We start from the raw sequence: 27,613 nt of genomic DNA on the forward strand, positions 1-27,613 counted from the left end.
GAGGGGGAGGCAGCGAGAGGCAAGCGAGAAACCAAAAGAAGCAGAAAAGGCAACACCAGCAGCCAACAAACGGCCCCCAGAGAGCCGCCCGCCCGGGCGCACGGAATCCAACCACCCGGCGCCCCCCAGCCAAGAGACCTTGGACCCCTGTCGCAGGTGGCTAGGTGGCATGGGTGGAACCACCAGTTCTCAGGCCTCTGATGTGGGTAAGTGAGGACCCTGCTTAATGGGCAGAGCGGTGTCAAATGTCACGAATCTGCCACTCCACCATATAGCTGATACAGTTGAAGTTAGGCTTCAGATATATACCCTGTTGTATTGTGCTAATGAGGGCCTAACCTGTTTAAATGGGCCCACACAGGTCTATGCAGGGGTGAAAGGCATTTAAAGTCTACGGACCCCTTATGCCTGTGCCCAGGCAAAGAGCTGTGCCTGCCCTGAGTTCCCGGCTTAGAGGAGCTAGCAGATTCGTTTTTCCCTGTTTGTTAATTTGTTCCCTCTCCAAGACTGGGAGAATGGCTCAGGGCATGTGATGGGTCGTACTTCCGGACCAGAGATTGCGGCAATTGCTGAAGCTGGCCTGATATCCGGTGCAGGTGGGGAGGAGGTGGGTAAATGGGAAGAGGTTCTTCCCAAACAGGGTGTTTTTGATCTGCGTGGTGGGTTAGACACATGTGCTTATCTTTTGCCGACTGAACGCTGCTTTTCACTGGATCTGGAGGCTTGAGTAGACTATCCACCGCTGGGTCTCTCCTGATGTGGAAAATGTGCCCCGAGTGCCACTGCTTGCCTCATGGTGCACGCCTGCTGATCTGGGCTGCAGGGTGCTGGTTACTGCTGGGCAGGTCTGGCAGCTCCTCACTGCTTCCAAACCGTCTCTCCTTCCCCCTGCCTCTCAGTCCGATTCCTCAACTTTGCCTTTGATGTTCAAGGCTCTTAGATTGTCATATATAATCGATTCACTTGTTTTTTTGGGTCTTTGTTGTAAGAGGGACCACAGGAAGCATCTGACTACCCTGCCATCTTGGCCCCGCCTCCTCTCTATCTTTACCTTTTTTGATCTCTTTATTTAATGTTTATTTCTCTTTCACTGGTTTTACATCTTATCTGTTTTCTCTTTTTTCTTTGTGTTTATCTTGTTCTAACTTCTTTAGTTGGACACTTAGGTTATTATTATTATTTCTTCTAATATAAATATTTAAGACTATAAGTTTTCTTCTAAGTATCACTTTTTCTGTATCCCACAAGTTTTGAAATATAACACTTTTATTATTTCTTATTAAGTATTTTGTTTCCCTTTAATTTCTTATTTGATTCATGAGTTATTTAAAAATTTTTTTTAATTTCAAAATTTTATTTTCTTTTACTTACTCCTATCTTAATTGTACTAGCCCTAGTGGTGCAATGATTAAGTGTCTGGTTGCTAACTGATATGTTGGTGATTCACATCCACCAGCTGCTCTGTGGAAGGAAAGACCTGGTAATCTGCCTCCATTAAGATTTGAGCCTTGGAAACCATATGGGGCAGTTCACTCTGTCTTGTAGAGTTGCTATGAGTCAGAATATACTCGAAGGCATACAACAACAACAACATCTTTTTTTTTAATGACTTATTTTTGTTGTTGAGAATATACACAGCAGGACTTACACCAATTCAGCAGTTTCTACGGTTCAGTGACACCAATTACATTCTTTGAGTTGTGCAACCATTCTCACCTTGCTTTTCTGACTTGTTCCTCCCTGTTAACATAAACTTGCTGCCCCCTAAGTTTCTTGTCTAATCCTTCGAGTTGTCTTTGTCAATTCAGTCCCATATAGATAGTTCTTAAGAGCACAATGTTCAAGGTTCACATTCTTTACTAGTTCAGCTAAACTATTGTTTGGTTAAAGAAGACTTCAGGGTATATTTTTGGTTTAAGGTTTTAAAATTATTTCAGGGCAATAATTTTGGGGGGTTCATTCAGCCTTCATGGCTCGAGAAAGTCTAGAGTCCATGAGAATTTGAAATTCTGTTCTGCACTTTTCCCCCTTTGATCAGGATTCTTCTATAGAATCTTTCATCAAAACTTTTGGTAATGGTAACTGCGCATCATCAGTTCTTCTGGTCTCATGGCAAAGGAGACAGCTGTTCATGGAGGCAATTAGCCACAGATTCCATTTGCTCCTCCTATTTTTGACTCTCCTTTTTGCTCCAGGCGAATAGAGATCAGTTGTTCAATTGTTGTACCTAGGATGGCTGTTTGCAAGCTTTTAAGACTCCAGGCATTACACGATAAACTAGAATATAGAAGCATTAAACCTGATATTAGGCCAGTTAACTGAGATGACCCATGAAACCGTGACCCTAATCCTCTAAACCTAGGAACTAAATCCCATGAGGTGTTTCGTTGTGCATAAGCAGCCTCAGCAGCCACTCTTCTTTTTTTTGGTCGGTATTGTAAATGTATCTATTACACAACTTTTGCCAATTCAGCTTTTAACAAGTTTACAACTTATTGACAGCATTACGTTAGTTAGCTGTGCAACCCTGCCCTTAATCAATGTGATTTTTTCATCGCAGTAAACTGAAACTCAGCGCTCCCTAAGCAATAAACTCCTCTCTCCCTTCTTCCCACCCCTGGAAAACACTAATAAACTTTGGTCTCTATACACTTGCCTGCTCCTGTCTTTTTATATAATTGAGATCATATAATATTTGACATTTTGTGATTGACTTATTTCACTTAGCATAATGTCTTCAAGCTCCATCCATATTGTCGCATATATGAAGACCTTTCATTTCTCTTACTGGCTGAACAACATCTTAATTCTATTATAGTCAGAGAGTGTGTTCTGTATGCCATTGTTTCTTGAAAGTTGTTGTGATTTAGCTTATGATTTAATGTATAATCAGTTTTTGTAAATATTCATGTGTGCTTGAGAAGAATATGCTGCCCTCTGATTGTTGGGTACAGAGTTCTGTAAGTGTTTGTTGGATGAAGCTTTTTAATTTTGTTGTTCAGACCTTCTATATCTTACTGATGTTTTTGGTCTGCTTGACCTTTTCATAATTGAGAAAGATGTGTTGAAATCTTTCATCATGAGGGATTGTTTGTTGATTTCTCCTTGTTGCTCTGTATTTGCTTTATATAAATTTGAGGCTTTTTTTTAAAGATACATGTAAGTTTAGAATTATAATCTCTGGTAAATTTCAACTTTCATCATTTATTATCATTTTTCATCTATGTTTATTAATACTTTTTGTCTTAAGGCTTTTTTTTTAAAATTGTGGTAAATACATATGTAACCAAACACGTGGCATTTCAGCATTCTACACATGGCAGTTCAGTAACATTATGTTTATCATGTTGTTTAGCTACATTGTTTGGATTGATACTTGTCTTTTTTTTCCATGTCCTTTTGCTTTCAGCTTTTCCATATCCTTATGCTTTAAATATATCTTTTTTAAATAATACAGCAAGATTTTGAAATCTATCCTGTTACTCTAATGGGAAATAATTATTATTTTTAAAGACAGTATTTATTTTGAATTACATACAGGTTTGATATTTTATTTGCTTACTCATTCTTTGTTGCATCTCCCGTCATCCTTGGATTATTTTCCTTCTTCTGGAAGTATATAATTTATTTATTTATTCATTCAACCTTCAACAAACATTTATTGAGTGCCCTATGATGTATCAGGCGCTTTTCTGGATGCTTGACATATTAGTGATTAAAATATACAAAATTCCTGCCTTCATGGAACTTACAATCTTTGGGGGAGATAGGCAGTATAAGTAATAAATTGTATGATGTTTGAGAACATGATGAAGTGTTATGGATCAAAGTGTAAGTAGAGCAGAGAAAGGGGGATCAGGTGCGCTTATGAATGGGTGATAGGATGTGGAAGGTCAGGTTGCAGTGTTAAATAGAATGGTCCTTCAGAACTTCATTAAGTGCAGGACTCATGGAGGTAAACTCATTTTATTTGTAAATGTCTTTCTTTTATTTTTGTTCCCAAAAGGTAGTTTTTTAAGGTACACTTTTCTAGATTTATAGTTCTTTCTCTTAGTACCTTAAAGATATCATACTCCTGTCTTCTGGTTTTCATTGATGGGAATTCTGCTGTCATTCTGTTATAGGTGCCCTTTCCTTTTTCTTTGGCTGTTTTCCTTTGTCTCTGACTTTCTCGAAGGCTGGATTCTTGTTTTTCATCAGTTCTGGGAAAATTGAGCCATTATTTCTTTAAATATTTTCTCTCCTTTATTCTCTTTCCTTCAGTTTGACATATATTAGACTTTCTGTCATCTGTAGCTCTTACCATCTCATGTTTTCCATCATTTTTTCCTCTCTGATTAGAATTGCAGTAAAATGTATGTTAAATATACATTATACCTTTAGGAGAAATTGGAAAAATTGTTCATGACCTGATTGTTTTGAATTCTTGATCATGTACTTTAAAATCTATTAGTTGTTGATTTGTAAAATTTGCATAGATTGAAATGTATACATCTTAGGTATACAATTCATTGAATTTTGACAAGTCTATAAAATCATATAACTCACCCCGTTAAGATATAGAGCATTATTAGTACTACAGAAAGTTTTCTCATGTCCTTTCCTAGTCAGTGCCTACGGAAGACAACCAGTCTTGTGTTTCTTTTTCACCACAAACTAGTTTACCTCTTATGAAACTTCATATAAGTCAAATCATACAGTATGTGTTCTTTTTTGTTCAGCTTATTTTACTCAGCTTATGTCTGAAAGATTATCCATATTGTTGTACATGTCACTAGTTTCTTTTGCTGAGAAGTCCTCCCTTGTTGACTGCACCACAATTTGTTTACCTATCCGCTCGTTGATAGACATTTGGATTTTTTCCGGGTTTTGACTATTGCAAATGAAGGTGTTATGAATATTCTTGACAAGTCTTTTTGTGATATATATTTTTACTTCTCTAGGATAAATACTTACGAGTTTAATGGATGGGTCATAGCTAGTTTTATACTTAATTTAGAATTTTAAAATTTTGATTTAAAATTTTGAAATTGTGGTTAATATTTCTCCCTTATAAATAGGAAGCCAAATTGGATATATTTACCATTATATTTTTAAACTGATTTTTGAAGTCCTTGAGATGTGTTCTATATAAGTATTTTGATTGGATGAATGCAATTTAATGATCTAGTTAATTTCATCCTAGGTGCTTGTCAATATTATTATCATTCTTAAATTCCTTAATTTGTATTTTGGCTTCAGTGTATCTTATGTTTACTATCCTTAACCAGTGGTTCATTATGGATATAAATTAAATAACATATGAATAATAATAAAAGTGATTTAAAGCTTATAAAAATACCATTGTAGTCATATGTACAGTGATTTATACACCTGTTACATAGCGAGGATGGTGAGACTTTGTCTCACACAATTTGGACATGTTATCAGGAGTGACCAGTCCCTGGAGAAGGACATCATGCTTGGTAAAGTAGAGGGTCAGCGAAAAAGAGGAAGACCCTCAAGGAGATGAATTGACACAGTGGCTGCAACAATGGGCTAAAGCATAACAACGATTGTGAGGATGGTGCAGGACCGGGCAGCATTTCATTCTGTTGTACATGGGGTCGCTATGAGTTGGAACCAGAACAACACATACTCACTTGACATGCACACTGCAGCTCTGAAACAATTCCATTTTAAAGAGAAAAACTCACAGTTTATTATTTGATAGATCATTTATAAAGAAAATGTTCTATATTCTACTTTGGTGAGCAGTGTCTGGGGTCTTAAAACCTTGTGAGCAGCTATCTAAGATACTCCACTGGTCTCTCTCAGTCAAGAGCAAGGGAGAATGAAGAAAACCAAAGGCACAAGGGAAAGATTAGTCCAGAGGACTAATGGACCTCAACTACCACAGCCTCCACCAGACGGAGTCCAGCACAGCTAGATGGTGCCTGGCTACCGCCACTGACTGCTCTGACAGGGACAATAAAGGGTACCGGACAGAGCTGGAGAAAAATATAGAACAAAACTGTAACTCACAAAAAAAGAGCAGACTTACTGGCCTGACAGAGACTGGAGAAACTCCGAGAGCATGGCCCCCAGATACGCTTTTAGCTCAGTAATGAAGTCACTCCTGAGGTTCACCCTTCAGCCAAAGATTAGACAGGTTCATAAAACAAAATGAGACTAAAGGGGTGCACCAGCCCAGGGGCAAGGACTAGAAGGCAGGAGGGGACAGGAAAGCTGGTAATAGGGAACCCAAGGTCGAGAAGGAGAGTGTTGACACGTCTTGGGGTTGGTGACCAGTGTCACAAAACAATACTTGTACTAATTGTTTAATGAGAAGCTAGTTTGTTCTGTAAACCTTCATCCAAAGTACAAGAAAAAAAGAAAACTTTAATTACTATTTGATAGATTATAAGACAAAATGAAAACCATTGCCTTTTCCACCTTTGATATTGCAAACCGTAGAACACTGTATAGGAATTCTACCAGTTGGAAAACATTGTCCTTTGAGATCTTTGAGGGTTTGGAATTTTAGGATATCCTCTGGAACTTTGTTGCAGTATGAATTTACAATTAACTTTGTAATCCAGATATATTAAAGCCTCTTAAAAGCATCTTTCAATCACTTTATTTTAAGCTAAAAACCTTTCTGTTAACTTTTTTGAGTGATTTAGGGTGTAAATAAAATATAAGATTTTTAGTTAATGTAAAATTGTATTCTCTGTCTTAGATATGTTTGACACTAATTTGTATAGTGCTGCAGAGATACTCAATGCATGTTTATTAAATAAAGAAAATAAAAGATTATTTAGGAATAGATACCTTGACTGTTGTTTACAAGAAACAATGTTTATACTATTGGCCACCAGAAAGGTGATTTTCTAAAGAGGGAAGAGGAAAGTAATAGGATATTCCGACACTGAGATTTTACCTGGTTTCAACCAATCCAGATACATGAGAGTAGAAAATTCTAGATAAACCATACTTTGTTTACATAGACTGCATATACTCTGAGCCTGCAGTGGCCCCACTGCAGTGTTTGTGGGAGATACATGTGATTCCAAATCTAGACTCCTGTAGCCAGTGCCATCTTTCCATGTTTAATACACTCAAAGATGTTAGAAATTATTGCTGGCATTGTTGTACTATAATTTAGGGCATAAGTCATCTGCTTTTTTCAAGTTATGCCAATTATAATGCTGGTCTCAAACCTAACAAAGGTGTATTAAGAGGGTTTGATATATTTTCAAAACATGTATTTCTATCTTTTATATTGTGTTAGGATACCTCCATGATACAGCAATTTCAGGATACACCTATACATTTGAGATATTATTCTTGTATTTAACCATTTTATATTGGAATAATTCTGTACAGAAGAAAGACAAAGTTAATAAGATATATAACTGATAAATAGCATCTCTTGGCAGATTTCAGAGTTAGAGTGCTGGTTAGAGGCTTATTTTTCTGATGGAAAGCACCTTTGTTTTAAGGAATTTATTGCTTTTTAAGTCATTTACACATTACTTAATTTAATTTTTAGAATAACTGAGTAACATCCATCTCTATTTTGCAGCAGATAAAAATGAAAAATTTTACATTAATCCCAAGATCCTGGAATTTAGAGAGTGATTACTAGTTTATTGGTTACTTCAGAAAGTTTTATTTCAGTGTTTTCCATAAGACAATATCTATGCCAGCTGTACACCCATGTTTATTCTGAAGGGAACTGTAGTTTATATGGTTGTGTTTTAGTCACAGTTTTATCAAAAAAGTAATGTGAAAAGCATGTTTCACTCAAGGACAATAGGTGCATGTGTATCTGTGTGGTGTGTGTATTTTTCAAAAAATATTTATGGAGTGTAAGAGTGTAATAGTAGCTCGATACAGTAACAGTCATTGTGTGTTTTTTAACCTAAGATTTCATTCCTGCACAAATGAACTCTATGAAGATTATTATGGCTGAAATACCAATGTTTGTCTTTCACCTAGTTTATCTGCACTTCATAAAAATGCTTAAAAATTACTTCATCATCCTTAAATTTGCTTTTCAGTATGTGAAGTCTGTGAACTAATTCTTGAGTATTTATGAAGTAATTCTGATTTTTACAGGTGTTGCAGGCCCGTAGGAATATTTAGCTTAATTTGGAACAGGATTCTCCATGTTTTACTTGATTTTTCATTTTTGAAAACCAAGTTACAGTAAATCCATCTATGTGTAATCCTGACATCGGTTTTTGTGTCTCTACAGTAGTGCAGTTAGGCATAGGATTTCTCATCTTTCACAATGTCCTGATTGAAATGCTAAGAGAATTGATTTACAAACAATATATATCACTGCATATATATTATATATTCTCTCAGTAAAATTCTATTTTATAGAGTGCTTGGGTAGGATCAGCAATTGCAATTAATAAAGAAAGAACCAATGAAGAATACCTTCTCTTGAGTTCTGTTGTTGTTAAGTGTCTATTTGTTTGAGTCACGGGAGAAAGATACAGCTGTCAGCTTCCGTAAAGATTTACAGCCTTGGAAGACCTATGAGACAGTTCTGCTGTGTCCTATAGGATTGCTATGAGACAGAATTGACTCTGTGGCAATGGGTTTTAGGTTTTTTTGTTTGATAGTTGTCTGTTTCTGAAAACAAACAGTATAAGACCAGTTCTTTAATTTGTAGCATGTTCATGGTGAGCAACATAGAATTTAGAGCAAGAACCATAGAAATGTAGATGATTAGATGTAAGTACCTTCTCCTAATAGACTTCATGTAAATTTTTTTGTGGCCTACTCTACCTCTGAATTTTTAAATTTGCTTTAAAGAAAAATCTTTTGTTTGCTTCTGCTTTTAATATTTACATATACCTTCTGAAGTGGCCCCAGGAGCTCATTGACTTTTTTTGGTGATTGCTTAGTCTGGCATTTTAAAAAGTTCTTAGCCAGGGCTCCCTGAAGATAAACAAAGTCTTGCTGAGCAGTATGAGCAGTGAACCACACGGGAGGTGGAGCTGCTCTTGAACCTGGGGCTGTGCCAGGCTCTCTCTGTGATGCATGCTTAGGGGGTAAGGATGGGTGTTTGGGGTTCTGGAACTCAGCTGGAAAACTAGTGCCCTAGGATGAGAACACTACCACGACTGTTGTTAACACGAAGACCTGCAGTAACCCTTCTTTTTTATTCTGTAAGAAATATATATTTGTTTATTTTCATGAAGCTTTTCTCCTTCCTCCTCTAATTCTGATTTTTATCCGGCAGTGTAAAGCCTGTGTGTCCTGCACGGGTCAGCACAGGAGAGTGTAGGCTAACATATGAGGGAGCTGTCTCGATTCCTCAGTTGGTAATCGACCCCGAGGTGATCCTGTTCCACTGAGGAAAGGAGTCTTTTCCTTTCCTCTCCTTCCACAGGCTAAAGGAAACATTCTCCATTTACTTTAATGCTTTCCTTAGATAATTTCAGTCTTAAAGGAGATGTGCAAGAACACTAAGAACTCTCATACGCCCTCACCCTGATTCTCAGTTTGTAATATTTTGCCACATTTGCTTTATTCTTGTTTTTCTCTCTCTCTCTCTGTAGATATATCTCAGTTTGTAATATTTTGCCACATTTGCTTTATTCTTGTTTTTCTCTCTCTCTCTGTAGATATATATGTTAGTATTATTTTTCAATAATTTATTTCATTTTTGTTGTTATTGAGAATATACAAAGCAAACACATACGCTAATCAAGTGTCTACATGTACAATTAGTGACATTGATTACATTCTTTGAGTTGTACAACCATTCTTACCCTCCTTTTCTGAGTTAATCCTCCTCCATTAACAAACTCGCTGCTTGCTAAGGTTCCTGTCTAACCTTTTGAATTGCTGTTGTCAGTTTGATCCCATATAGATAGTTCTTAAAAGAGCGTAATGCTCAAAGTAGACATTCTTTACTAGTTATGCTGAACTATTATTTGGTTTTAAGAAGACTTCAGAGGATATTTTTGGTTTAAGGTTTAAAGATTATCTCAGAGCAATAGTTTCAGGGGTTCACCCATCCTCCATGGCTCTAGAAAGTCTAGAGTCCATGAGAAGCTGAAATTCTGTTCTGTAATTTCCCCTTTTGATCAGAATTCTTCTATAGGATCTTTAACCAAAATGTTCAGTAATGGTAGGCAGGCACCATCCAGTTCTTCTAGTCTCATGGCAGAGGAAGCATTTGTTCGTTAGCCACATTCCATTTCCTTCTTCTATTCCTGACTCTCTTCCTTCCTCTGTTGCTCCAGGTGAATAGAGACCAATTATTGTGTCTTAGATGGCCACTTGCAAGCTTTTAAGATCTCAGGCACTATGAAACAACTAGGAGGTAGAACAGAAGCAGTAAACATGATATTAGGCCAATTAACTGGGCTGTCCCATGAAACCATGACCCTAAACCTCCAAACCAAGGAACCAAATCCCATGAGGTGTTTGGCTATACATAAGCAGCCTCAGCAGCTACACTTTATTTTTGTCATTAATGTGTGACGATCACACAACTTTTGCCAATTCAACTTTTTACAGGTGTACAACTTATTGACAGCAATTCCATTAATTAACTGTGCAACTCAACCCTTAATCAATATGATTTTTCCATTGCCGTATGCCAAAACTCAGTACTCCATAAGCAATAACCCCCACTTCTCCTCTCCCCTGGTAAGCACTAGTTAACTTTGGTCCCTATACATTTGCCTGTTATTTTCTTTTTATATAAGTGAGGTCATATAGTATTTCTCCTTTTGTGATTGATTTATTTCACTCAGCAGAATGTCTTGAAGCTCCATCCATACCGTAGCATGTATCAAGACTTCATTTCTCCTACTGGCTGAATAGTATACCGTTGTATGAATGTATCACATTTTGTTTATCCATTCTTCTGTTGATGGGCATTTAGTGCTGCAATGAACATTGGTGTACAACATTCAAGTGACCACCAAACACACGAAAAGATGTGCAGCATCGCTAGCCATCAGAGAGTTACAAATCAAAACCACAGTGAGATACTATTTCACTCCTACTAGGATGGTAAAGGAGCCCTGGTTTCTCAGTGGTTAGTGCTGGCCTCCTAACGGAAAGGTCCACTGTTTGAACCCATCAGCCACTCCATGGGAGAAAGAGGTGGCAATGTGCTTCCATAAAGATCTCAGCCTTGGAAACCCTATGGGGCAGTTCTGCTCTGTCCTGTAGGGTTGCTATGAGTTGGCATTGACTTGAGGGCAATGGTTTGGCTTTTTTATTTTTTATTTTTTTAAGGATGGCTAAAATTAAAAAAAAAAAAAAAAAACCAAGAAAACAAAATAACAAATGTTGACAAGGACGTGGGAAAAATGGAACCCTTATCCATTGGTAGTGGGAATGCAAAACGGTATAGCCGTTGTGGAAAAGTGTGGCGGTTCCTCATAAAAACTAAAAATAGAGCTACTTATATGGCCTAGAAATTCCACTCCTAGGTATATATATACATATTATTTTCCTCAACCTTTTAAGAGTAAGTTACCGGCATGAGACCCTTTTACCTCTAAATACTTTAGTATAGATTTCTTAAGAACAAGGACATTCTCTTTTATGACCACAATATAGTTATCAAAATAGGAAAGTTAATGTTGATAAAATATTGCCATCTATAATTCGTATTTTCTAAAATATGTCAGTACGATCTTTATTGCAAATTTTCCCCCATTCTGAGTGGGACCCAGAAGCCTCAGAGACAGGAGACAGCTGCTTGTAGTCACTAAATGTAAAACGCCTTAAACATGTGGGACCTGGGACAGGACATAGAAACACAAAGATGCCTCCCAGGAGCATACAGTTTTCTGTGACACAATTGGCAAGTATGTTATTGATACAGCAGAGAAGGGAGCTTGCTATAAAATTTCTCACAAGCAAGTGATTGTCAGAGAAAATGATAGTAGCGTACTTCAGGACTGTAAATGCCGTTATCTTCATTTATTGTACTGAATGAGTTACTTTTAGCAGTTTGTATAGAATATTTAAAAAATACTAAAAATCACATTTATTACTTATACTTTTCCTCTACAAATTTTCAATCAGGAATTTAATTCTTGAGATTAAAGAGGCACTGTTATATACTATATTGATATTAAATTACTAATTGTTTTCCATTAAAAACCATGTTAGTCTTATTATGAGAGACGAGCAAGAAGACACCCTTTGTTCAGGATTTTTCAGTAGAAAATACATTTTGACTTGAACAGGATTTAAATGGCAACTTGGTAATAGATAATTTTAGGAGATTGCTCAATGTTCTACTTAAGGATTAGCTCTGATTTTATGTTATGTCATGATTGTTCTGAGAAATGCTGTGTTGTCATATCAGGTTGTCACACACCATGCTTTGCAAATACTCATGCCACTTTTGCTTCACAGGAAAATGACTCAGGCACTTTGGACACAGTGGGTGCGGTGGTTGTGGATCAAGAAGGTAACGTTGCTGCTGCTGTCTCCAGTGGAGGCTTGGCCTTGAAACATCCAGGGAGAGTGGGGCAGGTAATTAATTATGGGTTTTTTAAACCAGCTTTTCAAGTTAATGTGTGGAATTTTTTAGCTCACAATTCTTTTTAACCAGTAGAGACATTTTCTTTTCTTTAGAAAAAAATAAATTTTATCATTGGTGTTTAACATTTATTTAATATAAATCATCAACCAGATACCTTTTCAAGACTGTGATATTTACAATAGGTAATAAGCTAGAATGCTGCTTCTTAGAAGCAAGGATGGCGAGACTTGTCTCGCTTACTTTGGACATGTCGTCAGCAAGGACCAGTTGCTTAAGAACAACATCATGCTTGATAAAGTAGAGGGTCAGTGAAAAAGAGGGAGACCCTCAATGAGACGGATTGACACAGTGGCTGCAACAGTGGACCCTAACATAGCAACCATTGTGAGGATTCCACAGGACTGGGCAGTGTTTCGTTTCGTTGTGCATTAGGTCGCTATGAGTTGGAGCAGACTCGATGCCACATAACAAGAACAATCCTATGTTTTACCACTTTCAACAGGCTGAGCGCTGACCTAGGTATTTAGTGGACATTTAACAAATATTGGTTGATTTCCAGTTTCTTTAGTTATAAATGTCACTCTTTAGGAGCAAGCAGTATCTGACTATATTGTTGCTCTTTCGGTGGGAAAATGATTTTAGAGTTACATGTTTTATATCCTCCTCAAAGAACAGTAACGTGTTGACTCTCTACATTCCTCCCCTGGTCAAGCATTTCAGACATTTTATAGACTAACCAGTATTTCAGGTCACTGACACATGATCCTACTCATGAATTCTAGAAATAAGAAGGATCTGATTTCTGTGAAACTTGTTTATTCCCAGTTCTCTTGTATATATTCTCATCAACCTCCTCCCCAATCTATAGCCTTTAGTTGTATATTGAGAATAAAAGCTAACAATCTGTTTGCTTTTGTGAGCTTTCTGAGTATAAACCAATTTGGCACATTACTTACTAGGTGCTTTTGTTGAATGAGCAAATGAATTGGACATTCTTATGGAGTCTGCTAAAGCAATTGCAAGGGGTGTGTTTCTACTCGGTCTTTGGGTCTTGGGTTACATATGAGGGACTGCTTGGCATGCTATGTTTGCTTTGTTCCTCACATTTGAAGAAGAGTCAGTGTCTCAGTTGGTTTGGTCATGGTGGTTAGCAAATGCTTGGAGCAGAGTGATCTGATACATGGAGGACATCTTTGCAAAGCCTAAGTGATGGTCCCTGATCTGCTCTTTATTGTGGATAAGCCACTTGCAGTCCTGTACTGGATGGAGCGGGGAGAGAATAATGACTTTTGTGCTACTCTTTGCCTACCGTACCAAGGGGATTTATGGAGAATGATTACTCAACATGTGTACAATGCTTTGAACTCATTATAAAAAGCCTTTGTCTGGTCATGGTGCTTTTCTACATTATAAAAACACTGTGTATTTGTCAAGTTTGGAAAAGAAAATCAAGCTTGGTGTATCAGATTTGGATGTCCTGGTGGAGAAGGAGCGAGAAGCCAGCAGAGCCGCATTCGTTACATTGTAATTCCCAGTACTTTCTCAGTGGTTTCTGTTTGTTTTGGTTAACATAATAGCGACAACAGGGGCAAGGACGGTCCTGGACTATGTTAGCAGGATATTACATGTTAGCAGGATATTACATGTAACAGTCTTAAAGCCATTCTGCTACTGCACATGGGGTTGTCCTGGAAAAAGCTCTACTTTTTTTGGTAAAACTTAGATGTTGATTTGCCCCACTTGGCTAGTTTATGAACACACAGCTTGTGAGAGGTGAAAAATTAGGAAGGGATGTGGAGGAGAAAAGTAATGGTGCTTAAAGGAAAATATGGTTGCTTAACGTGGCTATATTGCTTAGACAGAAGAGCTGTAAGAAGTCTGGAAATATGTAATCATCAGATGGGAGCTGTTCTTGACAGTTAGGATGCTGTTGTATTTAGGCTGATGCAGGAGAACTCAGTTGCAGAGTGGAACAAATACAAAAGCAAGCTGTAGCTAACACTCATTTTTTTTTTTTAGATGTGCTAAAACTAGTACTTTTAAATATGTATTTAATGAACAAATGAGCTGTTTATAATTTTTAGCATATTACCCTATTCTAGCTATGTGATAACAGTTCAAATGTTGTAATGTCAGTTTGAATTAGAATTTGTTTGCTTCTTTAACTTACAGTAATAATTAGAATTTACAACTTAGACATGAGGAAGTACTTATCATATTCCAACCCCCTGCCCTCAGAATACACACACACACACACACGCACACACACACAAATAGTCAATTGAGTTTAGTAGTTGAAGACTGTGGGCTTTGGATTCAGGTAAACATTTATTCTAATCCCAACTCTGCACTTAACTAGGTCTCTTACTTATGACAAGTTATTCAACATCTTTAAGCTCTACTTCTCAAAACTGTAAAATGAGGGTAACTAGCTACCTTACAATGTTGTAGAAGATTAAATGAAATAATGCACTTAAATTACTTATCATAGTTTTTAGTAATAACAGCTGAACCTTCCATTTATTAAATTTTTGTTATATGCTAGGCGTGGTGGTCAACATGTATGTGGATTCATGTGGTTCTATGACAAAGCTGTAAGGTGGATTGTTTTATTATCTTCATTGTATAGAAGAAACTAAGGTCCAGAGAAGATTTGATGATATTAATAATAATTAAGTAGTATCATTTATATGATTGACTTCACTGCATGCTACATTTTTAATACAATTTTACTACCAAAAAGAAGAAACCTTGGTTTGGTTTGGTTTGTTTGTTTTTTAGACCTGCTTAAGTTTGCTGTGTTTTGCCAAAAAAGTGAATAAGAAACCACTGATTATTTCTTTTACCTTAAGAGCTCAGCTGCTAACCAAAAGTTCGGCAATTTGAATCTATCAGCTGCTCCTTGGAAACCCTATGGGGCAGTTCTACTCTGTCCTATAGGGTTGCTATGAGTCAGAATCAACTCAAAGGCAATGGGTTTGGCTTGGTTTTGGTTATCACTATCTCAGCCTAACCAATTTTAAAAGGTTAAGAAGGGAGATGACTTTAGGTCGTGAAATTAGGGGTGGGAGGTGTTATAAAGGAAATTCGATTAGAGAGAAGAAACAAAGGGTAAGAATAAATCTTACTTTTCTAGAAAGAGATGATCTCACTAGATTTCTTAGAGGTGGCCCTATGTACTATTTTTTTGGTATTGTGTAGGCTCCTGGCCTAGCTAATTGTAGGGAATGGAAAGGACAATAGGCAAATGTCTAGGACTTTGGATAGAGGAAGAAAAGGCCTTTCCACTGGGCTGAGGTGTTCTCTGAGGCTTTGGCTGACTCAGCACCTGTCTCGGGGAATACTCATCAACAGGCTATCTCACAAGTCTGCCAGTTGTAAAATCCATGTGTTGAATCACTTCTGTAGAGCTTTCAGTTGCCACATTACCCAGCAGTGTCAAGTCGTCTTATGTGTTTTAGAAGCACTGTGTTTTCAAAGGCAGTAATAGATTTTCTACTCTCTGCCATAATGAGAGTGTTGTGTTCAGTGCTTGGTACTACTTTTAAAAGGGATGTTGTCAGAGAAAACTGGAAATGGCAGTTGTGGTCACCATGAGAGACTTCATTTCCAATTGATCCCAAGCACTCTTTCTCACTTGGCCCTGGAAACTTAGAAACTTCCACAAGACAGAGCCCTAGACGGTTACTGGCAGTCAATCAGATGGAAGAATTTAAGCTTATGTATTATTCTGGACTCTGGATTATTTCTCAAATAAGGTAATTAGGGGATTGGCATGGAGAATAGTTCACAAATCTGGAATTCTTTAAGAGAGAAATTAACCCATTGCCGTCAAGTCGATTCTGACTCACAGCAACCTGTAGGACAGAGTAGAACTTCCCCATAGTGTTTCCAAGGCTTGTAACCTTTAGGGAAGCAGACTGCCACATCTTTCCTGCACAGAGTGGCTGGTGGGTTTGAACCGCCGGCCTTTCGGTTAGCAGCCAAGTGCTTAACCACTGCTCAACCAGGGCTCCTTAAAAGAGAAATTAGGGGACTAGAATAGCTCTTTTCAAAAAAATTTGGAGGACTTCAGAGAGTATAACCATGATGCGTGGGTGGAAGTTATGATAAAGCAGATATTTGCTCAGTCTAAGGAAGAATTTTCCACCAATGGGAAGTGTCCAAAAGGGGAATAGTTTCCCACATGAGATAGTGAGGTTCTCCAAACCGGAAGTGCCTGGGATGTTTCATTGAGATACTTGTTTTGGTAAGATATTGGAGCATATTAATTCTAAGATCTTTATAAAATAGAATATCATAGTAAGCTGAACTATGTCTGGTCACCATTTCGAGTCTTAGCTCATTCTGTAAGTCCTCAGAAAAGAGCCCCTAGAGAATAATAGACCTGTTTTATGGAGATATCTTTTTCCTCCATCAATGGTAGTGAATACGGTATGTTTTGGTGCAGCTTGCTTTTTTTCACTCAACAGTATGTCATGGAGATCTTTTGTATTAGTTCCTAAAGATCTGCTTAATTATTATTGTTTTTAAAACTTTTGCAATAAATACCATGTATTGCTATGTGAAAGTTTATTTAGCCATTGCTTTACTGGTTGACATTTTGGTTGTTTCCAATTTTTTGTTCTTACTAACCACGTGGTAATGAGCATTCTTGAGTATGCCTCCTTGTATTTCTCTAATGTGTTAGCTAGCTAAGGGATTTTCTAACTGTTTGTACAAAGGAGTGGAAAAGTTATCAGTTTTGATTTCCCTCCCAAAGGCAGAGAAGTCATTGTGGATAGTGAAGAGCTGAATCCTGACATTCTTTGGTGGCATTGTTGGAAACAAAATAGGAATGATTGGCATATTCTTTTATAAAACCATAGTAGCTTGTTGTGTACCTGATGGCTCAAATATATAAATCCATTCTACCACCGAACAAAACAATTCGTTTAACCGTGCTTTTTTGCCTTCTGTTTTTTCATCTGGCGGAATCTAGCACAGTGGTGAGCATAAACTGGGCACTTTGGTAGATAACTCTCTGCACTTCTTGTCCTGCCAACCCAAGGAAAGCATGGAAAAAGCAGGGTTTCCTAGAGCGTGGCAGGAAGGCCCCCTGCATTCCAATCTCCTGGGGCCCCAGTTAATAGTGCAGATTTCTGACATACTGAGTCAGAATCTCCAGAATCAGGGTTCCCATCAGCAAGCTCTCTAAGTAATTTGACACACATCTAGTTTGAGAATCACTGTTTTAAGACAACCACAGTGATCTCAAAGGCTCAGAAGAGCAACTGGCTGACAGACTACAAAGGGGAGGAAGATTTTTCAGTGTGGAAAAATTGTTGCTGATGAGATTAAGAAACTTTCGAAAAATTTCAGATTAGTGGAATAGTTGCAAATACAGTTTTGATGGTGTGAGAACCATTGTTTGGGTGGATCTTATACTACTTTTGGTATTATCGCCAGCTGACCCACATCATTACTAAACCAGGTTTTATTAGCTGAGTATGATATTGTCCTCTGTTGAAAGCTGGTAATTACATAAAATATTTCAGAAATATTGTATCTGTTTTCTTTTTCCCAGGCTGCTCTTTATGGATGTGGCTGCTGGGCTGAAAATACTGGAGCTCATAATCCCTACTCCACAGCTGTGAGTACCTCAGGTATTTGCTGCTTTCATGACCATTTTTCATAACTTCAACCTTGTAGGTTATTTAATGATTAAAATTGATATGCATTTTTACACAAACATAAAGCATGCACTAAGACTTTGGATAGACAAGACCATTGATGCGTGAAAGATCTTTGATATTTGGGAGCTTTTAAAGATCATTTAGTATCAAACAGTGTAAATGCTTTGCTAGTATTTTCAGTATAGCCCTGGAATTAACTACGGCTTAATCATATTTTTTATGGATTCTTTTCCTAATGACCCATGATGGTGCCAAATTTAGACCACAAAAGATATAAAAGTAGCAAGACATTTCTAAAACTAACAGATGATTTCACAGGTAAAATGTTCATATGAAACTTATAAGGTGTATTTCAAAACACATAGTTTATGACATCTACTCCTAGAAGTACACTAATAATAAAATACAGGTCCTCTTTTTGTAGCTGTGTTAGAAAAGTCATTATCATATAGCAATGAATGTGTGTGTGTGTGTGTATGAAAGGGGGGGAGGGCAGTTTTCACAGGCAGAATGGTTTTTGTCTAGATCCAGGTTTTCATAATGCTTGTGTTAGATTTACCTGAAGCCTTTTTTGTTAATTTGGTGATACCCTGTTTGACAATGATACGTGAAAAAATCTTTCATGAATATTGGTTCATCTCTTTGCCCTGTTATCTCTCAAGTAGTCCTGTGTCTTTCTCCCCAATCTCCTCAGACTTTATGCAGGTGAATGTAGCTGCCTTCCCTTCCTTTCTCTCTTCAATTTCTTTCCACATTGGTTTCTGTCCTCCCTATCCCCAAACTAACAGAATTGCCCAATCCAATAGCCCTCTTTTCCTGCTTACTGCTTGCACTATCTGTGATCTCCGACTCTGGTAGCTCTTTTCGTTTTGCCTGTAGCATATATGCTAGAACTCTGGCTTCCTGCCTCTCTGGCCTGTTCCTTCTTAGCCTTCTTCATAGACTCTTGTCCCTTCTGCCCTCCAATTCCTAGCAATACTAGGTTGGAGCCTCTGCTAGCTTTTCTTTATCTCATGATAGGCTGTCTCTTGATTTGGTGGTGGTGGGGTATTCTCATGATTTTAATAGTCTTCTCTTGGAGTATTGGCTTCCACACCTGTCTCTACTCCGGACTTTTCTCTTGAGGTCTACTTGAGTACTTTCTGGCTTCCTGTTGGACATGTCGCCATGTGTGTCATGTATTTATGTCTGACTCAACAGCCTCAACGGAGCATCTTATTTTTTGTCCCCACCCCTTGGCCCCTTTTTTACCATGTTCCCTATCTCTTTTTATTGCCATCTGTCATGGAGTGAATTGTGTCCTCCAAAAATACCTGTCAACTTGGCTAAGTCATGATTCCCAGTATTGTATGATTGTCTACCATTTTGTCATCTGATATGATTTCCCTGTGTGTTATAAATCCTATCAGTATGATGTAATGAGATGGGTTAGTGGCAGTTGTATGATGAGATCTACAAGATTAGATAGTATCTTAAGCTAATCTCTTTTGAAATATAAAAGACAGAAACGAGCAGATAGACACAGGGACCTCATACCACCAAGAAAGCAGTGCTGGGAGCAGAGCACATTCTTTGGAGCGCATCCTGAGGTTCCTGTGCTGAGATGCTCCCAGACCAAGGAAGACTGATGACAAGGACCTTCCTCCAGAGCCAACAGAGAGAGAAAGCCTTCCTCTGGAGCCAGCGCCCTGAATTCACACTTCTAGCCTACTGGACTGTGACAGAATAAACTTTTCTTTGTTAAAGCCATCCACTTGTGGTATTTCTGTTATAGTAGATGACCAAGACACCATCACTATTCCTCTTCTTTTCTCAAATTTGAAATCTTGGCACCATCTTTATATTTGCTGCTTCTTTATGCTTTATGTCCCTACTGGTTGGACCCTGTTATTTCAGACTGAAACTCCCCTGCTTGCCTATGTAGCAGCCTCCTGACCTAGCTCCATTCCTTGCATCAGTGGAAAAATTTTATTGTAAGCCACTGGCCTATCAGATAAACTTCAAACATGGACTTATGTTGAATATAAACCATAATAATATAATTGACAAATATTATTTTTCCATCTCTCATTTTTGAAGAGCTGAGCATAATGTAATATATGAGTTTATTTTTAATTTAATATTGATGGCCCATGAAAATCTTGACATAAAATTTATAGGAATTATCCTGTTGTCTTAGGCTGGATTCTCTAGAGAAGCAAAACCAGTAAAGTGTATAAATATATATATATAGAGAGAGAGATTTAGATCAAGGAAACAGCTCACGTGATTGTAGAGGCTAGAACGTCCCAAGTCTGTGGATCAGGGTAGTGGCCTCTCCCAAGTCACACAGCCACAGAAGCTGGCAAGCCCAAGATCGGCAGGTTGGAGAGCAGGGCTCCTGCTCACAGGCTGTGCAGATTGACTAATCTCAGGTTCGGCAGGTAAGCTGACACCTCAAGACCCAAGAACCAGAGATGAGATGACAGGAGGCAGCTACAGAATCCAGAGAGAGCAAAAAGCTAGATCGTCTGCTTATATTCAGATGCAGGCCACACCTCCAAGGAGACTCCCTTTCATCTGATTGGCTACTCACAGTATATTCAGTCATGGGAGTGATTACATTAAAACACTGAGAATCATGGCCCAGCCAAGTTGACACACAATCTTAACCATCACACCTGTGTACATAATTAAGTATGTCTATGGAAAATTGCAGTGCTTGAGCAAACCTAAGTCTAAAATACTTACTTTATTGGTTCATTTTTATTTTTCCAAAGAAACCTCTGTTACTATCAATTGTTTTGTTGAGTGTTTTTCTTTTTTTTTTTTTGTCAATATGTTATATGGTGACTTGGTCTATTGTCATTGAAATGTTAGTCTCATGTCTAGATGCTAGGAGACCTGGATTCTTTTTTAATCTGAAATCCTGAGAGCCTGCCTGACTGTGTCACTTTGGAAAAGAGATTTCATTTTGGGGGGGATTTTCTACTCCCCCCACCTTTATTTTTTAATTGGTGATGTGGAAGTTGGAATAAGAACATACTTGCTTCATGGATTTGATTCTATTAAGTAGAATGCATTGGGTGGGTAAAGCTAAATTTTTACAGTTGGTGTCTTTCTCCATTCCTCTTGGATATTTCCTTCTTTACCCATTCTTCACCAGCTGGAGATGATTTCATATGGCTAAAGATCCCTTAGACTTTCAGTTCATGACATGTAGTCTAGTCTTTCAACACAGATGCTCAGTTGTTGTGTTAATACCCTTCTCAAGGACTAACCGTCATCAGAACCTGAGTTGGATAGATTAGGTCTCTACTCCTCCTATCTGTGGGACTTTGTGTGATTGCCTCATCCTTGTTTCTCCTGGGGCTGTTGCTATGAGGTTGACAATAGAAATACATGGCAGAATTGGGTGACCAAGTTGGATGGAAGGGGGGAGCACGGAATTTCACAATTATTTGGCCAAAATAAAAAAATATGTGTGCTTTAGGCTGTTACAGAAAATCCAGAGACCTGGCTTGCATTTTAGATTTATATTTCTTGGAAGGTGATAATTGAAAGGCAGAGAGAAGACACTTATGGCCAGGGTAAAGCTCTTCCAAGGCCAGACGGTTGATTTGGTCATTACCCTGAGGGATTAACTCAAGCATCTTGTTCTCATCACTGGGTGGGGAGGAATGAGTGGGGGCCAGGGAGGTGGTGGGAGCTGGTGATACAAACTCTGACTAATTGTCTGGCATTATTGGCTAGCTAGGGAAGTAGCAGAGTAGAGTGGTAAGAACTGTCAAACCCATGGGTACTTGTCTAGATTCTTGTCCAGATACCACTCACTGGTTGTGGGACCTAGGCAAGGGGTTATATATAAAACAGGGATAATAAGATATACCATTGCTGTGAGGATTGATGAGTTAACATATGGAAGGCACTTAGTGCAGTTCTTGGTGCAGAGTAGGGGCTCAATACCCACTGTATTTCACTGAATCTAAGTTGCCATCTTTTATAAGATACGCCAGCATTTTTATACCATTAAGAAAGAAAAAAAACACTACCGTTTAAAGTATGGAGCTATGGCTTAAGAGCTACGGCTGCTGACCAAAAGGTTGGCAGTTGAAATCCACCAGCCACTCCTTGGAAACACTATGGGGCAGTTCTACTCTGTCCTGTAGGGTTGATATGAGTCGGAATTGACTTGACGGCAGTAGGTTTAGTTTTTGGTTTTATTTAAAGTATGACACACTAGTTTCTTATCACTTAATGCATGGTTGTTGCTTTACAAGAAAATATAGAATTGAGGGTGTTCCTCCAGTGAGAAACAGTTCACTGATAACAAAGTCATGACGAATTGCTGTTTCCATTCCTTTCTGCATATATAATCACTTTTCAATTCTGTATCATAGTGTAATCATTTTGAACACATTTTAAGCAGCAATTAAAAACTCAACATATGTAGTTCCAGCATGGGACATAATTCCACAGAAGGGTCAACAAATAGGAACAACTTGCATCTACAGGCAATGGCGCTAAGTCACCTCTGCTGCCTGAAGGACCATAACAGTAGGACACCATCAATTAATAACATATTGCGTACTTTCAGAGAATTTAAAATGTGAGAAAAGGTGCACCTTAGAATTGATAAAATACAGTAAATTCTTTCTTATTCTCATCAATTTCATGAAAATAAATAATCCATTTCAAGGGAAGCAGTGAGATAAGCTCTTTGAGGAGAAGGGGAGCTATGGGTATATTTGTGTTTCCTGAGTGCCTGGCATTGGGCCTTGCACATGGTGAGTGCTTAATAAACAAATAAAAATAAGGAAATGTATGTGTGGTCCCTGTCTCTTCTAGAAGGATGCTTGCCTTTTCAAAAAGATATTCACTATGGAATTTCTTTAAATAGCATTTCAAAATATGATTCAGCTTGCCCAAATCAGATTCACATATAGTTTTTCAGTAGTATATCAGATGTGTAATGTAAGATACATCTGTGACATCTCTCTGGCTATAGAAAGGAAGAGTAGATCAACAATTAGAAGATGAGAAGAAGGGAAAAAAACCAAGAGATTAAGTTTATGCTCTGGGTGACCTTACTGTTGGTCTTCTGTTACTTGTCTGTGTCATTTCGTTTCTTTTTTTTTGTTAAGAAGAATGTCCAGGGGTAATATTGGCAGCTGACTGTAGATGAGAAGATGTGGGCTTCAATCCCCCTTCCTTAAAGTGTTCTGGCATGTAGAAATATCTGTTACCTGGTTTCTGGTATGAGGCCCAGTGATGTCTGATTTTTTAGGTTCTTTGATTTTCCAGGTCTTGGCTCTGGATAGTTCTAGAAACCTGAGGATGGTGAAAGTTGTGGCCATGGCTTATAGCTTCTGAGGTGCTGGAATAAAAAAATGCAAAGATGAAGACTAGGTTTATACCTTAATATTTCTGAGCCAGTAGTTATGAGTCTCTTCTTCAAGGGCTGGAAGAGTTTGTCATCCTTTCTTGGTCCCTCAACCTAACAGTCAGCTAAAGATCTTCCTCTGTCCCTCTGTGGAAGATTGTTTAATGGGACTGTGCTTGAAACCTCCTTCCCAGGCCTTTCAGGAGGCAAAGGCAGCCTTCCTGAGAGAGTGGAGTCACATGACAACAAGAACCAGTGGGAGACCATTGCTAAGAAGTATACATGTGCTGTGTGGTCAGTACTTTCTGGGGGACAAGAATGAGGAGGCAGATAGGAACCCATTTTTTAGCAGTAGTCATTCTTATTTTTATTCTCTATATGTCATAGGAAGGGGCCCTGGTGGTGCAAGTGGTTAAACACTTGACTGCTAACCCAAAGGTCAGCAGTTTGAACCTGCCAGCGGCTCCGCTGGAAAAAGATGGGACAGTCTGCTCCTGTAAGGATTACAGCTGTGGAAACCCTATGTGGCAGTTTTACTCTGTCTTATAGGGTCGATATGAGTTGAAATTGACTCGACGGCAATAGGTTTTATATGTCACGGGTGCTGTTAAGATGGTGGGAGTAGGAACGTCAGAACCTGTCTAACTTCATGGGAGAAAATGAGAATCACCATCAGCATGAATATGAGGTGGAGGTCAGACATACGTCCACTCTTCAACTTTTTACCAATTCTGACACCAGTTGTTCCTTCCCATGGTACACTCTGCTTCTCTTCTGGGTTCAATAATCTGTTGCAATGGCCACGCATAACTCAGACCATACTTAACAGGTAAGTGGTTTATTAAGGAAGTGACAGGGTACAACTCGGGTTCAGGATCAGCTCAGGATCAGAATCAGGAAGCATGTAGGCAAAGTCTGGAAGGCTCCCCCAAAGAAGAGAGCATATCCCTCCCTTCAGTGCAGGACAGCTCTCTCAGCTCCTCTTAGCCATGCAAGCAAGTAGGACCTTCTCTCTGCTGTGCAAGCCCCTTTGCAGCTTGGCTCCCTGAGGACAGGTTCCTCTCGGCCCACTGAGCACAGGCCTGTTTGCCTTCAGCCTCCCTACCTTCAGCTCTGCTGCAGGGCCCTTCTGGACCTGTCACTGCTGGATCTGACTCAGGGACCCTTCCAGGCCTGTTGCCATCTTTAGTGTTATAGCCCTTAACCTGTGTTACAGCTCTATTAGGAGGTTCCTTGCCTCCCCTCTCTCTCAGCTTCTCTCTTTCTCCTTTCTGTGTCTTCCTGCCTCCTATCTCAAAAACCTCTGTGGTGTTGGCTGCATATATACACAAACTCCTCACCAATTGCAAGGCATGGCCCTCCCACAAGGGCCACGAACTGACCAATCCCCTTTTGGTAGGCCACAAACACTTCTTTTGCATATTAGGCTATAGTAACTTCATTTGAATAGTCCATAGGCACTTCATTTGCATACTATATTGACCAATCCCTGCATGGTGAATACCAATCATAGGTCAGGCTGCAGCCCAGGACCAGAAAAAATGTATCAAACCAAATTTTTTATAGCTTACCTAGGAAATGTAACAAACCCTGTGGGGCAGAAAACTGGGGCAAAGATAACTCCTCAGGGTTTAGGGGGAAAGTCTTTTAAGCTGGTTTTCCAAAGAACCATGGCAAAGGCCACATAAAGGACTCATTTCACCACAGGCACTCTCAGTGCCTTCGTCTCTTGATTAATGTCTTGAATACCTAGGGGTTAAGCCTTCTTTCCAGCTTTCTCTCCTTTTCTCAGCAACCCTTGAGGTAAAACTTCAAGGAGTTGTCTACTTGCTGTTTATTATTATTTTTTTACTACTCTCATTTACACTTTTTTTTGTTACATGTAAAATTTAGTGACATTGGTTACATTTTTTGAGTTGTACAACCATTCTCACCGTTCTTTTTTGAGTTGTTCCTCTCTCATTAACATGAACTCTCTGCCCCTCTAAGGCTCATATCTAATCTTTTGAACTGCTGTTGTCAGTTTGATCCCATATAGATAGTTCTTAAAAGAGCATTATGCTAAAAAGAAAAAAAAAAAAAAGCAAACCCGTTGCCATTGAGTTAAATCTGACTCATAGCAACCCTATTGGACAGGGTAGAACTGGCCCATAGGGTTTCCAAGGAGTGGCTGGTGGATTTGAACTGCCAACATTTTGGTTAGCAGCCTGAGCTCTTAACCGCTGCACCACCGGGGCCCCATAATGCTCAAGGCGGACCTTTTTTGCTAGTTAAGCTAAACTATTGTTTGGTTTTAAGAAGACTTCAGGAGATACTTTTGGTTTAAGGTTTAAAGATTATATCAGGGCAATAGTTTTAGGGGTTTATCCACCCTCCATGGATCCAGAAAGCCTAGAGTCCATGAGAATTTTAAATTCCATTCTTCATTTCCCCCCTTTTGATCAGGATTCTTCTATGGAATCTTTGATCAAAATGTTCAGTAATGGTAGTCAGACACCGTCCGGTTCTTCTGGTCTCATGGCAGAGGAGGCAGTTGTTCAAGGAAGCAGTTAGCCACACATTCCATATCCTCCTCCTATTCCTGACTCTCCTTCTTCCTCTGTTGCTCTAGGCTAATAGTGACCAATTGTGGGAGGTAGAGCAGAAGCACTAAACACGTTATTTGGCCAGTTAAGTGGGCTGTTCCATGAAACCATGACCCTAAACCTCCAAACCAAGGAACCAAATCCCATGAGGTGTTTGATGTACATAAGCAACCTAAGCAGCTACTCGTTTTTTTTTTTTTTTTTTTATCATTGTTGTAAATATATCTATCACACAGCTTTTGCCAATTCAACTTTTTACAGGTGTACAACTTATTTGTTTTGGCTCTATTACCTTTTTTTTAATTGTAATTTCGATGAAAGTTTATAGAGCATATTAGTTTTCCATTCAACAATTTATACACATTTTATTTCATGATATTAGTTGTAATCACTTCATTGTGACAGCACTCTCCCCACTTCCTCCTTGAGTTCTCTGTTACCATTTGCCCATCTTTCCTGCCCTTTCTACCTTCTAAACTTTGTTTTTGGTCAAATTCTGCGCTTTTGGTCTCGTGTGGTAGATTGTTCTGAAGAGCATGTTCCTCACAAGTGTCACTGTTCACTTTGTAGGCCTGTCTGTTGTTTGGCTAAAAGGTGTTCTCCAGGAGTGGCTTCAGTTCCAGGTTTGAAGGATGTCTGAGGGTTCCCCCAGTCTCTATCAGACCAGTAAGTCTGGTCTTTTTTATGAATTTGAATTTCGTTCTAGATTTTTCTCCTACTCTGTCCAAGACCTTCTACTGTGATCCCGATCAGAGTGGTCCGTACTGGTAGCTGGACACCATCTAGTTCTGATCTCAGATTAGTGGAGGCTGTGATTCATGTGGTCCATTAGTCCTTTGGACTAATTGTTTCCTTGAGACTTTTAATTTCTTTCTTTTTTTATTTTACTTTAGATGAAGATTTATGGAACAAACTAGCTTCTCATTAAACAGTACACATACTGTTTTACAACATTGGTTACCAACCCCATGATATGTCAACACTCTCCCTTCTCGACCTTGGGTTCCCTATTACTAGCTTTCCTGTCCCCTCTTGCCTTCAAGTCCTTGCCCCTGGACTGGTGTACCCCTTTAGTCTTGTTTGGTTTTGGGGGCCTGTCTAATCTTTGGCTGAAGGGTGAACCTCTGGAGTGACTTCATTATTGAGCTAAAAGCGTATCCAGAAACCATACTCTTGGGGTTTCTCCAGTCTCTTTCAGGCCAATAAGTCTGACCTTTTTTTGTGAGTTAGAATTTTCTTCTACATTTTCCTCCATCTCTGTCCAGGTCCCTATCTTTTGATCCCTGTCAGAGCAGTTGGTGGTGGTAGCTGGGTACCATCCATCTAGTTGTACTGGACTCACTTTGATGGAGGCCGTGGTAATTGTGGTCTGTTTGTCCTTTGGACTAATCTTTACTTTGTGTCTTTAGTTTTCTGCATTCTCCCTTGGTCCCGAAGGGGTGAGACCAGTGGAGTATCTTAGATGGCTGCT

General features: G+C 38.8%; 1 protein-coding gene across 8 annotated transcripts in view; it reads left to right on the forward strand.

Moving 5' to 3' along the window:
• The window catches only part of TASP1 (taspase 1), a 383,025-nt gene that overhangs the window by 149,977 nt on the left and 205,435 nt on the right, over positions 1-27,613 (forward strand). For 6 of the 8 annotated variants that reach the window (XR_002824104.1, XM_023731431.1, XM_023731432.1 and 3 more), the window contains exons 9-10: positions 12,391-12,510; positions 18,087-18,152. Coding sequence is in view for 7 of the 8 variants with exons in the window: in XM_023731431.1 (XP_023587199.1) it covers positions 12,391-12,510; positions 18,087-18,152 (186 nt within the window). In the remaining variant the exon portion in view is untranslated. Of the gene's footprint in view, positions 1-12,390; positions 12,511-18,086; positions 18,166-27,613 lie in introns of all 8 variants that reach the window. The other 2 variants (XM_023731437.1, XM_004376460.1) reach the window with 1 other exon arrangement.

This window comes from Trichechus manatus, unplaced genomic scaffold (assembly GCF_000243295.1).
Source record: "Trichechus manatus latirostris isolate Lorelei unplaced genomic scaffold, TriManLat1.0 scaffold00042, whole genome shotgun sequence".
NCBI classification, from domain to species: domain Eukaryota; kingdom Metazoa; phylum Chordata; class Mammalia; order Sirenia; family Trichechidae; genus Trichechus; species Trichechus manatus.